Source organism: Coptis chinensis, chromosome 4, assembly GCF_015680905.1.
Source record: "Coptis chinensis isolate HL-2020 chromosome 4, ASM1568090v1, whole genome shotgun sequence".
Taxonomy (NCBI): Eukaryota; Viridiplantae; Streptophyta; class Magnoliopsida; order Ranunculales; family Ranunculaceae; genus Coptis; species Coptis chinensis.
In genome coordinates, this window is record NC_141459.1 from 87,326,878 (window position 1) to 87,341,139 (window position 14,262).

A 14,262-nucleotide genomic window follows, 5' to 3' on the forward strand; every position below is an offset into this window, starting at 1 on the left:
AATATGTGAGAATTATATCCTACTCCCACATTGGTCTTGATACTCTGCATTACCAACTTAGCTCACTGAAAATCTTTTAACGCACACACTATCCTTATGCACTATCAACTTAGCTCGAGTTCAGAGATACAAATATCCATACTTGAGTCACCAAGTTCTCTTTAAGGTCATCTGGACTTGCTATTAAGCTGATATATTTGTCCTATTATACTACCTGCATTGGCACAATCTTTTGTGAACAGATTCATGTTAGTTTTCGACATAACGTCATACAACCTATCGACATCTTAGCATCGTTACTCTTATATGGTTGTTGTGCTACTACCTTAACCATTACCGCGTGCTACAACAAGTTGCTTACGCTTATGGATGTATTATTTGTCATTTTATTCGAATCAAATTTGTTTATGTAGTATTGTTGCCAAGCTTTAAAACAGGTCCATTACTTTGCAAACTGATCATGAGGGCTACAATGTCACACCCACACCCATACACATATACAATGAACCATGCTACCAGGGCCGCCACAAAACAGCAAATGGTGTTCAGCGATTTCATTCAATCTCGAAAGATTCACGACAATTTAAACATTGGCGCAACTACCGGATTTTATTAGAGCAAAAAAAGCCTCTTTCTCTTAATTCTACTGCAAATAGCAATACAACTACAATTCTTATGCTAACAACGCCTTACAGATTTATATTGATCAACATTATAATCATTTATTTAACTTTCGGTCAGTTATGATCAATCCCGTAGGCTACCTCAACCATTCTAGTTACCTAGATATTTGTCAGCACTAAGAGAAGATGAGGAGCCTCATTTTGCTTGTGGTGTTTGCTGACCCCTTTTAGGTTTGACTATTCTTTCTGTGTGTATAATGCTATAACATCTTATGTAATACCACATTCTTTCTGTGTGTATAATGTTATAATGTCTTATGTAATACCTAAGTCATTTCCTTTACAGTTTTAGTCTTTATATATTTCAAGCGATCAATTTCCATTTTTTTTAGCACACTATATATTAAGTTCTTTCCAGCACGTCCTACTTTAGCATTCAATTTCCATTTTCATTCGCTAGCCAGTATAATCACACATCTGCCCAACCCCAACATCATTTAAATAATAATAATAATAATAATCACACATATAACATCATATGAATGATCTGCAGGATCGTCTTACATGAGATAAACATCTTACGGACTGATGACAAGATACCAGCACCACAATACTAGCGAACCGCACATAGTAGTGAGCACTGAGATTCAGGTCCTCTATTATCCAACTATTATTTGTGTATTGGTCTTGCTTGACGACCTCCGATTTCTATTTATCGACTTCAACCTGTCTCCACCGACTTCTACTTGGAAATTGGTCGACATCAACTAGTCATCCGTTCTATATATCAACTTCAGCAAGCCTCCACCGACTTCTGTTTGCGCTTTAGTCGACTTCAACTCGTCATTTCCGTTGCCATAACAATTGATGCCAATACCTTGTCCACAGATAAGTCTTTCTATCGTATCTTCTTGGCTAAAATAATTTTGCTACTAATCCACTGTCATCCTAGCTCCAAAGCTCAACTCGATAGCACGTCCTGCACCAGTCAGCTCGTTCACTGTTAGGTCATTTTGAGCGACCTAAACTATTAACGCTCTGCCAAGCCCTCATCAGTTTACAAAAATAAACATCAAATGGAACAGTCAAAGACATTTGCAATCTTCTAATGGGACATATTTCATTTTAAGTCCACTTCTAGCACGACCCATTGCCGATAAGTCAAACTACATACAAACTGAGGGCTAAAAGACACTCCACTACGAGGCAGTTCGTAATCCCCCTCAGTTCGTATCAAAGCAATCTGTAAACACTCTCAGTTCGTATCGAGATAATTCGTAAGCCTTTCCAGTTCGTATCAAGGCGGTTCGTAAGACCTCCAACTTTATATCACACAAAGGCAAGAAATCGAAGCGATTCGCATGTCTTCACTACTATGACTCATAGGCCATTCGTAAGTCCTATCTATTTATAGAGGCAGTTTGTAAGCCTTCTCGATTTCTCTTCAGATCACTACATATTTATCCAAGGCAGTTCGTAAGCCCTTTCAGTTCATATCAAGGCAGTTCGTAAGCCCTCGCCAGCTCGTACTTTATCAAGGTAAACCCTCTCCAACTTCTATTCATTAAGACAATTCGTAAGCCCTTAGCGCAATTTATACAAGCCACAAGCGCTTCCATTTCGCCCACTCAATACAAACGAGTAAAACGCCCTACACTTATTGGGTTCACAAACAACGGGTTCGACACTCCTAAACTGTCATACGGGTTTGACATTACCATAAGCTGTCATGCGGGTTCGACATTCCCACAGTAAATTGTCATACGGGTTCAATATTCTCACAGTAAATTGTCATAAGGGTTTGATACTCCCCTAAACTGTCATACGGATTCGACATTCCCACATTAAACTGTCATACGGGTCTAACATTCCCACGGTAAATTGTCATACGGGTTTGACACTCCTCTAAGCTGTCATACAGATTCGACATTCCCACAGTAAACTATCATAAGAGTTTGACACTCCCCTAAACTATCATACAGGTTCGACATTCCCACAGTAAACTATCATACGGGTTCGACATTCCCACAGTAAACTGTCATACGAGTTTGACACTCCTATAAAACTGTCATACAGGTTCGACATTCCCACAGTAAACTATCATACGAGTTTGACACTCCTATAAAACTGTCATACAGGTTCGACATTTCCACAGTAAACTGTTATACGGGTTCAATATTCCCACAGTAAACTGTCATACGGGTTTAATAGTCCCCTAAACTATCATAGTATCATATGGGTTCAACATTCACATAGTAAATTGTCATACGGGTTCAATATTCCCATAGTAAACTGTCATACGGGTTTGACGACACTCCCTTAAATTGTCATACAGGTTCGACATTCCCACAGTAAATTGTTATACAGGTTTGACATTCCCACAGTAAATTGTCATACGGGTTTGATACTCCCTTAAACTATCATATGGGTTCGGCATTCCCATAGTAAACTGTCATTCGGATTTGATACTTTCCTAAACTATCATACGGGTTCGACATTCCCACAGTAAATTGTCATACGGGTTCGACATTCCCATAGTAAACTGTCATACGTGTTTGATACTCCCCTAATTAAACTATCGTATGGGTTCAACATTCCCACAGTAAATAATCACACTGGTTTGATACTCCCTTAAACTATCATACGAGTTCGACATTCCCACAATAAACTGTCATACAAGTTCGACACTCCCGCATTAAACTATCATACGGGTTTGATACTCCCCTAGACTATCATATGGGTTTGGCATCCCCACATTAAAACTATCATACAAATTCGACATTCCCACAGTAAACTGCCATATGGGTTTGATAATCCCCTAAACTAGTATACTGGTTCAACATTCCCACAATAAATTGTCATATGGGTATGATACTCCTCGAAACTATCATACATATTCGACATCCCCACATTAAAACTATCATACGGGTTTGACATTCCCACATCAAACTATCATATAGGTTTGACACTCCCCTAAACTATCATATGGGTTCGACATTCCCACATCAAACTGTCATACTATACGGGTTTAAGACTCCCCTAAACTATCATTCGGGTTCGACATCCCCACATTAAAACTGTCATACGGGTTCAACATTCCCAGAGTAAATTGTTATATGGGTTCGACATCCCCACGATAAATTGTCATATGGGTTTGAAACTCCTCGAAAACTATCACACATACAGGTTAGACATTCCCTCGAATTGTCATCTCATTCTTGAACGCTTACTTATCGCGCCTTGACCAATTGTTCGCTGGCAAAAGCGTCTCCTTGTATACTAAGCCTAAGAGCAACTCCTCTATCAGTTTATTGGTTTCGGATCATTGCCCAACGCACTGTCTCTGCTGCCTCAACTACAATACGACCCTCAATAGTAACTTCAGGCATCCTCTCTACTACACAATCTGCTGAAGCAAACAAACTTTTTACAATGACCACAACGTATTTACATATGTTGGTCGGCTACTTCTCTATATCGACTTCAGAATATTCTCATCAATTCAAACTAGCCAAGGGCTTCGTATACATACAATTACATTGAGGGCTACATTATCTACCTCCTCAACAATTCAGCACAACAAGCTCAATTTTGTCTAACTAAGCGCTTGCCTGTTTCATATCACTAGAACACATCTCTCCTCCTATGACGGCTCATCTACTACATCTCTAGCCCTTTTCGGATTTCCCGTCAACACGCCATTTTCAACGACGTGTTAACGAGAGAGGACTATGTAAGGGACATCCTATCAAGCAAGCAAGATCAGTATCGAGTTGGTGGAGTCCATACACAACGACTCCACCAACTCGACACCAAACATATGAAAACTCGCCACGCTCAATGACTCGCGCATTCATCAAAGTATCAACAACTCACTCGACATCATATCAGTATCGATGACTTGTCACTCAATGTCACACCCCAAATTTTCAGAAAATTTAAAATAGGGAATTATCCAAGATATAAATATCTCAATCGCCACCCTATTCAATCATCTGAAAACTCAGGATGAAACGAAACCCTAATAACCCATTATGAAACACAATATTAAATATCTGAGATCAAGCTAGATCAAAATAATAACTCTTCATTCACGAAAAAAAAAAAACTAACCAACTCTATTACATCTGTTCTGAATCAAAACTTTCCACTTCAGAAAACTTAAACCAGAAAACTCCAAGAGCAAATCCAAATCACGTGTCCTCATCCACTGCACTCCACCATTTATGTTTCCAAGAACACACCCACGTTGCAAAACAAAGCAAACATGGGTCAGCAAATTGAATTTGCTGGTATGAGTAAGACTAAATATAAAATAGCAATACGTTCATATATTTCGAATAAAAAAATATACTATTCAATCATTTCAACTTGGAAGACAAGTTATTTCCGTACTCTCAAAACGGCATGCAGTTTCTTGCCAAATAAAATTTCAACCACCAATATATATTTCCAAGAAATCTCATATAACAGTATTCATCATGCTCACTTTCCAAAATAACTTACAATATAATTTCCACTTACATTTAACTTATTACATACACATATAATAACTTATTTAAATATGAGTTTTATACACTTTACCTTTAAGCCAGCACGTCGTCTTAGGGTAGGATAACGTCTCTGCATAAAAAGTTAATAAGTCATACCCTCCTGCAAAACAAAGTTAGATTTTCCAAACGTAATCATTTATATATATTATACATCTATTTCACTTTCACTTTCACTGCAACCATAATGAGTTTATATAATCTGGCATAATATATCGCCAATATTAACATTCATGTCACACTACCATATCCATTATATCATAATATATTACCAATATTAATTAACATTCATATCACACCACCATATCCATTATATCATAATATATCACCAATATTAACTAGCATTCATATCGCACTAACCATATTCACATTCCTTCGCAAGAAATTATATGCATCATATCATAATATATCACCAATCATATCCAACAACTCGCTCATACTTAAAGCCAATATTTTTCTTAAAAACCACTCGTCTACTTATGATAACGAGGAAAATATCACAACCAGAGAGTACATTCATCCCTTGTGAATATCAACTAACACAAACCACGTATATATTTCTCATAAGAAATTATGTACATCATAATACATAAATAGTCATATGCAATAACTCACTTACACGTAAAATCAATGTTTTACTTTAATATCAATCGTCTACTTATGAGAACGAGGAAAAAGTCATCCCTCATGAGTATCAACTCATACAAACCACATAAATATTTCTCATAAGAAATCATATACATCATATGCAATAACTCCATCACACGTAAAATCAATATTTTATTTTACTTATTAATTATCTCGTTGACTCATTTATTAAAAGACACAACCCAACCTTTAGTTCCTATTCCATGATTTGCACTACAAACATTTGCCAAATCACACATATCCGTGTGCCTCACTCACACCGAGTACCACTACAAGACATATGTCCCAAGTGGGGATATCGCCTCCAGGAAACATATTTTCATCTTGTAAACTTGTAACTTGTGAGTCACAGCCATCTCAGGGATTTCCATACATATACACAAAGCCTCTTTTGGGCATAACAAAATATCATGTCATTCATGGCATATTCAATGAATACCTTGGGTCATTTCCGCCACATTCAAGAAATACTCATCATAACACTAACAAGTAATTCATGACACATTTAATAAATACCTTAGGTCATTCCCGCCACATTCAAGGAATTCAGACCTACATTCCTATACACTCAAGGAATACATCCCACCCGCAAGGCGAATACCTTAGTTCCTCTCTAATTAGTCATAAATATTTCATGTCATTTCTTTTCATCAAAAAGGCATGGAGAGATCTAAAGATGTAGGCGACACATTAAATTTTCACCGGACACTTTTACACCGGATTTTTACACTCAAGAGTTCTCATTTATTAATTATAATATTTTCATTACAAAACAAACATCGTCTCAAATAATAGAATCATTACTAAAGATTCCAAACACAATAATTAATCAACTCCCTTCATTATCAATTATATAAATTATAGATATCAAAAGGTTCAATCAGAAATAACACATTAGTTAAATGTCTCGTGAATACATTTTAAACAACCACAATCATGTACACAATTAAGTACTAACCTTGTACACATATAGTTATCACAGTAACTAATATATAATATAGTGGCTGCACTTTTGCTCAAATTAAAGCTGCCTACGTATCCAAATCTTTTAAGATTGGAATCAAGCCTTCGTACTTCTTATCAGCCACATAGTCAAAGTCAAAGAACAATAAGAATTCATGTTTTAAGGTTGCATACTTCATTTCCCTTTCATTCCTCACTATATATATATATATATATATATATATATATATATATTAAACACAAATTTTAATGTAACATGTCACGTGAGATAACATAAATTTATATAAACACTTAGTGTATATGAAACAATTGTACTTGGAGTATAATACAAATGTGAAATTAAGCAATCAAAATTCAAGACACTTATATGTCTAAGTAAAATCATTTATCTCATTACAATAAGAAAAGTTAACTAGCTAGAGCTCCCCTAAAAAGAAAACATGGTAGGTTATCTAGGTAACTTGCCAAAACAATAACGTTTCCTATAACCATCCAAATGATACCCCACTTGATTATTTGAAAACTAGGATAGGTATTCTTACTTTTTCATGTAGAACTCGAAGTCCCAATGTCATTTTATCTCGGAGTAAAAAAATAGTTCAAAGTTGGTAAAAATCCTAATTTTTAGCAAACTAGATTTTTGACGGATTATCTTCTAAATGACACAACGCTTTCCACAGGTGTCCAAATGCATCGAGGCTTTTTGCATTGAAAAGCTAACACACATAACATAATTTCTTATGTTTTATAAAAAAAAAAAAATCTCATTCTAAATGTTCAAAAACTAAGCTCGAACACAATGCGCAGAAATTGATTTCTGACGCACTATTTTCTTCCAATCAAACTTCCAGACACCATAATTAATTCCATAGGCCTCGTAATGTGATGAGACCAATTGGAATAGAAAGTAGACTTCCAAATCTTACTTTTTCATGTTTTCATAAAAATCTAGTTCAAACTCTAACTAAATTAAAACTAGACTTGAACACAATGGGCAGAAGCTGATTTCTGACGCACTATTTTATGTCAACCAAACTTCCAGACATCATATCTACCACCACAGACCTCGGAATTTGGAAAGAAAACTTAGAAAACTCACTTTTTCATATTTTGGCGAGAGTTTGAATCTGACCCTAACTAGGTGAAAACTCGATTCCAAACCAGGCACAGATTCAGCCCAAAAACAAACTCTAACACAAAGCCCATCTAAATTAATAGCATCCGGTCCACTTAAAATAAAAAGGACCCAGCCCACAAAAATAATAGAAACCAACCCAACAACTCAAGGCCCAAAACCATAAACTACTTAAGCCCAAAAGTTTATAAAACAACTCAAGCCCACCATTCAAATTCGGCCCAAGCCTAGCTGAAAGAAACTAAAACCCAGCCCACTTCAAGTCGTCTTCTACCTCCATCTTCTTCCCCAACAGCCTACACCACCACCGAAACAACCACCACCCCTCTCACTCACCACCACACCAAAACCATTCAGTTTTGATCCCACTCAAAAACCCAACCTTTTGCCATATTCAAAACCCAATTCCATCACTTTAAAAAAAAACGACCTCGACCACATTAACGACAATATGGGCAACTTCAACAGTACCCAAACAACAACCAAACATATACCCATCACCCGACAACAACAACCAGCAAGTTTAAACCACTAAAACACTTGATTCAAATACCGCAACCCATTTATTCACTCAATCATTCGGCAGCATACAACAACCCCTATACCCAATCTAAATCGGCAATATAAAACAACCCATATACTCCATCTCAACAGGTAATATAAAAGTATTCAATACCCATTACTTTAAATTTAAAGAGAACAATTTTGACAGAGCATACAAAATAATTTAGAACGACACAAAATGAATAAAATTTAACTGACACAGTTATATGTTATATGTAATCAATTTTGTATAAGAATTGCACAGTTATATGAAATCAATTTTATCGAATCAGTAAACTGTTTGTTTCGAGAGAAAACCTTCAATAAAAGTTTGGTGAAATAATAATTAATCTACTCACCTATGTTGTGTTTATGAGTAGCATGAAGGAATAAAACTTGAGAACAAATAACGCTCCGTAACAATCGCCATAAAGCAATCCCCATAATTTTTCCCTTTCTTTATGTTAAAAATCTCCGTGCAAACTCCTGTGTATACTTTTTTTTTTTTTTTTTTTTTCAAAACCAACAAAAATAGGGATGAAGGTTTATCTCTTTACCTTTCCTATCTCCACTAATCTTTATCCTTTTTTTATTTTATTTTATCTATTATTATTATTATTCTTCTTATTATTATTTATTGTACTAGGAAAATAGAAAAAAGTTGGGTGTTATACTCAACTTCGTTTCGTGACATCATCACCTGCCACTCTTATCATTGCTATCATTAGCATCGAGCTTTTGCCCGCCATAATACTCAAATCAGCACCATCATTACACTCTTGCCATCATTACACCCTTAATCCTACCCTCCCCCTATGCCAACTCAAACAGTCTAATACTTGGAGTCACCACGCACGTGCAACTAGTGAGGATGTGTCGCTCATCCTAGCAGCACACTTGTCCATACCACTACACATGTCCTACCATATGTTTGTTCTTAACACCTATAAAAGCCAACTCTAGAACTACGTTGATTTGATTCTAGTCTTACTTACATAGTGTTGGATACATAGACACCTTCTTACTCATGAAGAGCGGCTATTTCCATCAACCAAAACCATCCCTTTTTTTCACCTAAATTAGAGCTAAGTCATAAACTCTTGTGTAATGTCATTGATAAGAGCCCAAAACTGTAGTTTTAACCAAAGCCCAAAATATCGATATCGATGAATATATCGGTGTACTCAGAAACCGATATATATCGGATATATCGGATATTTCAGATATATCCATTTTTTTGGTAACCAGTCCAAACTATTTAAAATATCGGAAATATAATGTCGAAAATATCGGATATATATCGGAAATATATTGGAAATATCGAATTTATATTTTAAAATGGTAAAAAAGTCAACCGATATATATCGATTATATCGGAAATATCGATTATATCGGCGATATAAAGTTTCATATAAGAAATTCCGATATATATCGGAAAAAAAGGATTCAATATTCGGTGGATATATGTTGAAAATATCGATATCGGTGTACCAATTTATTGAGATATATCGGTGATATTTTGGGCCTTGATTTTAACCCTTTAACAATATTACTTTTAGACTAATTATGTGATTAATAAGTAAGAGTTAGCACTGTTATCATGTTTTTATGTATTTCAGGCATTGGAGTCGAATACGTGTAGAAATGCGTCCCTTTTGCGAGATAAAAAAGTAAAGGTTGGTTGCTAAGAAGTTCTATGATTAAAGGTCAAGATTCAAGGAGAAAAATCCTTTTTAAAGCCCGATCAAAGCTGAAAAGTCAAAGTCAACGCGGGCAGAAATAGCGCACAAAAGTCAGTTGAACTTTTGAAGGCCGTATCTTTGGACTCAGACCTCGGAATTAGGCCTATCTTACGTCAAAACAATCAGATCGGAAAGAGCTTTCTAATGGTCCAAGCCTTGACCTAACTAGAGGAGCAGAAGGGGACGAAAAGGGCTGTTGAAGTCATTTCCAGCTGAAAAGCCCTTTGTGGACTGAAGTATTGAGGTTTTGAGCTCGATTTTCCAGCCCAAAATATGGCTCCAAGCCCATGCACGAAATTGTGGATCTTGTCTCTTCTATATCAAGGGACAAAAGCTTAGCTCTTAAGTTACCTAGTTCTAGATCAGAAAATTAGTTTTAAACTTAGTTTTTACTTAGTTAATTAGTTTTTAGTTAGTTTTTAATTAGTGAATGATGAAAAATACTTAGTTTTATTGTATTAAACTAGTTTTTATAGATTAATCTAATTAGTTGTTAGAACAAGATTTGAGTTTTAGAATAAAATACTTAGTTTATATTTCAAGTTTTAATTTCTAATTCAATATTGAATTCATAGATTTAGTTTGTCTTAAATTTATAATTAGTTATTCATAATCTTAGTTCTACATTAGTTTTAATTCATTTTGAATATTATCTTATTGTTCAATTAGATTTATAAGTAAAATCACTTATTCAATCATGACTTGTTCTTATTGCTCTTGTGATATTAGGCTATTCTCCCCATTAGAGGGAGTGATTATGAAACCTAATGATGAATAGATTGCTTAGTAGAATTATTTCATTGTGTATGTATTTCAATGAGTTTAGTTTATTGTATGACTTCCAAAATAAGCATATGATAAATTAAATTAGGGATTGTTGTAATTAAGTCGAGAGACTTGGTTGTAATAATCATACATGCTAGTAATAATTACTATAGAGATGTAGGTTGTTGCTAGGGATGATAAAGGTTGAGGCTTTAGGTTGAATCGTTGCGTGAAAACCTAAATATAATCTATTTTCAATGAATAATTCGATTCTTGCATGAAACTAGTTATTAGGTGGATTGATTACTCTTCTCTATAACTTTCTCTTTCATCAAAACCCTATTTTTATTAGTTTAGTTAATTTAGATTTATTTGAATCCATAGTATAATTGTAGAATAGAAATCTCTTATCAACATAACATTACTCTTACCATTGTTTCTTTGTGTTCGATTAGTTGAATTCGTTTAAGTCTGGAGAGTTAAGAGTGGAACGAATCCGTACTCTTTCTATATTGCATAATGAATTGAGAGTAGGAATATTGATTTAAGCATTTATTTCATTAATTGATTATTTGTGTTTACGCATAGATAGTTAGTTTAACGTAAATTTGTTAATATCAGTCATGTTAATCATCTGGGATAAAAATAGACATTTACATATTGCTATCTTAATTTATGTTGATCAATATATTTAGGAGTACAACAATAAAACATGACTATTCACTCAGGCTCCACATTGCACAACATCATTTGAGCAATGTATTTATGAAGACTCCATCTTAGAGATCACTAATGATCGAGTTTCAAACCCACAACCAGCAACCTCAAGCAATAGTGAGGGTTGTGCAATCGCTGAGCCAAGTGTTACGGTTGTGATCACTCTCTTCATTCTATACTTACATCTAACTACTTTAAAGAGTTTGGTTTGATAAACAGTTCATTTCTCCGTTATACTCCTATTCAGTTTTGATTATTACAATATTTGTTAAAAAGGAGGTATGTAATAACACGTGTGATGGGAGGGTACAATTGGTATTTGATCGGTAAAATTTAGACGACTCTCCCTTGATTTAGCACATTACCCCTATCTTATCAACGAATTACGAAACTACCATCTAACTATTTTAATTTATGTAATAGCCCCTACTCTTTACCTAAATTACAGAACAATCCATATTATTTATATTAATTACTGAACAATCCCTATACTTTATGATAAACTATATAGCAGTCCCTATTTTTTGTCTAAATTACTACTATGCCCTTATATTAAGTTAAGATTTTTTTTTTTTTTTTTTTTTTTTTGAAGTGAATTTTTTTATTAATAGTGATAACGAGTTTTACAATTAATTAAGACAAATGTGCAACAAGTTGCGTCGCAAGTCATTTCTGAATGACAAATTTTATCATTCTAAATGCAAACTCATTAGAACTAGCTATCAACTTTTTTTTTTTTTTTTGTTTATTTGTTTGTTTTTTTTTTTCCATAAACGCCGGATAAGAAATGTAACGGCGCCGTGTAGCTAGTTAAGATTTATGCCCCGGAGACTAAGTATAGAACGGTGAGATTGGTGACAACTGTCAGTCTGTCACACAACAGCTACTGTATTTTCTAGTTGCATCGTCCCCCAATGTAGATAGATTATCAGTTTATTGTTGAATGTACAAAACTAGTGGTCCTTTTTCAACTGTTTTTTATTTTTTCTACTGTATGCAGGGATTCAAAACGTACAAATTATTTTTGGTTAGGTAGAACATGCCGGTAGATAGTCAAATATGAGGTAGGGTTTAGGCGTGTGAACCCCACATGGCGCTCCTTAATTCTTCTGGTCTTTTCAAACCAAGAAAATCTAAATTTTACACTGTCTGAATGCCATTGAATATCTTTTCAAACAAGTTATGGATAGATTCTATTGAAAATTAGGAACCATCTAACTCTTTTTCTAAGAAATTTTGAAGAGGAAAGTAGTCGAATATAAACTAATTGATCTCCTTTATTTTTGTCATGAAATATAAGAAATCAAATAAAACGATCTCTTGAAAAATGTGCACTAAGACGGGGTGTGGGGGGGACTGAATTGTCGTTAAATGAACAACGGTTCATTAGAACAAAATCCAGCGGCATATTGGATTGCCTATCAGCAATACATGGTATTTCAATATGTTTTCAGCAAAAATCAGTAGTATTCAGTACGTGTTAAGTGGAAAATAAATTATAAATCAGTATATTTATATTAGCTTCTTCTTTTATTTTTCTTTTGGGATGGAGGGCTGCGCTGGAGGCATATGCACGGGGTAGCTAGGTACAAACAAATATGTATTAGCCGATTTGCTGAAGCCCAAGTCATGAACTCATGACACAATATTGGAGTTATGCACAGAGAAGTGATGTCAACTGCCCATCACACCACATCAACTCATCAAAGCTTTTAAAATTGCATACATAACTTTCTGGAACTTGGAAACTTCAGATGTGTATTTTTTTGCTGGGACATTTAGCAGAGTTTGTTTTTTTTTGGTAACTAGCCGAGTTTGTTTCTGTATGTCCACCTTATCATTCATTTCTATTCGTTGTTGTTCCAAGTTTAAACAAGGCCATATAAAGAACGAAGGAAAAGAGTTTCAGGCATATAGAGCATTCCGAACTTTTTTCTGATTACATAAATAACCAAATACATCAAAGAACACATTGATCTGATCTACGCAACAATTAGATAATCTACAAAACCTTGTAGTCAAATTTCTCCAACTCTCTAATATGAAAATAAGATATGATAGAAAGAAGCCAAAGCATTCCTCTCCCTAAAAATTGTTCAAAGAACAGCAGTAATAAGAAAATAAACTGCATCAGCTCAAAGCCACAGAGCCCCTGCTTTTTTCAACATAGGTACCAATTCCCCTGATATATGAGCTGCCATGAGCCTGTCCAACCCTCCAAACAACCTCCCACCAATGAAAACTGATGGGAATTGTGGTCTACCTTCCTTTGTTGCATCACGATTAATTGTCAACAGTTCCCTAATCACAGCATCCTCGTCTTCTTCATCGACTTCATACACTGCAGGATTCACACCTAGCATTAGTAACAATCTTTTCATGGCATGACACATACAACACCCGCGTTTACCAAACAGTATCACAGCATTCTCCAATACCATATTCTTAACACTTCTCTTAATTGATGATACATCTTTCGTAGAATTGTCAACCTTTTCAAAAGTCGACCCTGATGGACTAATTGGACTATCAACCGGAGTCGATAGCCACATCCTATATGGAAGTGCTTGTTGCAT

The 14,262-nt window shown here is 35.0% G+C and overlaps 1 protein-coding gene and 1 long non-coding RNA gene across 2 annotated transcripts; one reads left to right on the forward strand and one right to left on the reverse strand.

The window, feature by feature from the left end:
* Positions 1-1,039: 1,039 nt before the first annotated feature.
* Positions 1,040-10,706, forward strand: LOC147505397 (uncharacterized). The gene is made up of 2 exons (XR_015220594.1): positions 1,040-2,162; positions 10,082-10,706. It is a non-coding gene; the product is annotated as an uncharacterized LOC147505397 (long non-coding RNA).
* A 3,115-nt stretch (positions 10,707-13,821) lies between these two features.
* LOC147505398 (glutaredoxin-C9-like) lies at positions 13,822-14,262 on the reverse strand. Its single transcript, XM_086605531.1, has one exon. The coding sequence runs from the start codon at positions 14,260-14,262 to the stop codon at positions 13,822-13,824; it is 441 nt and encodes a 146-aa protein (XP_086461657.1).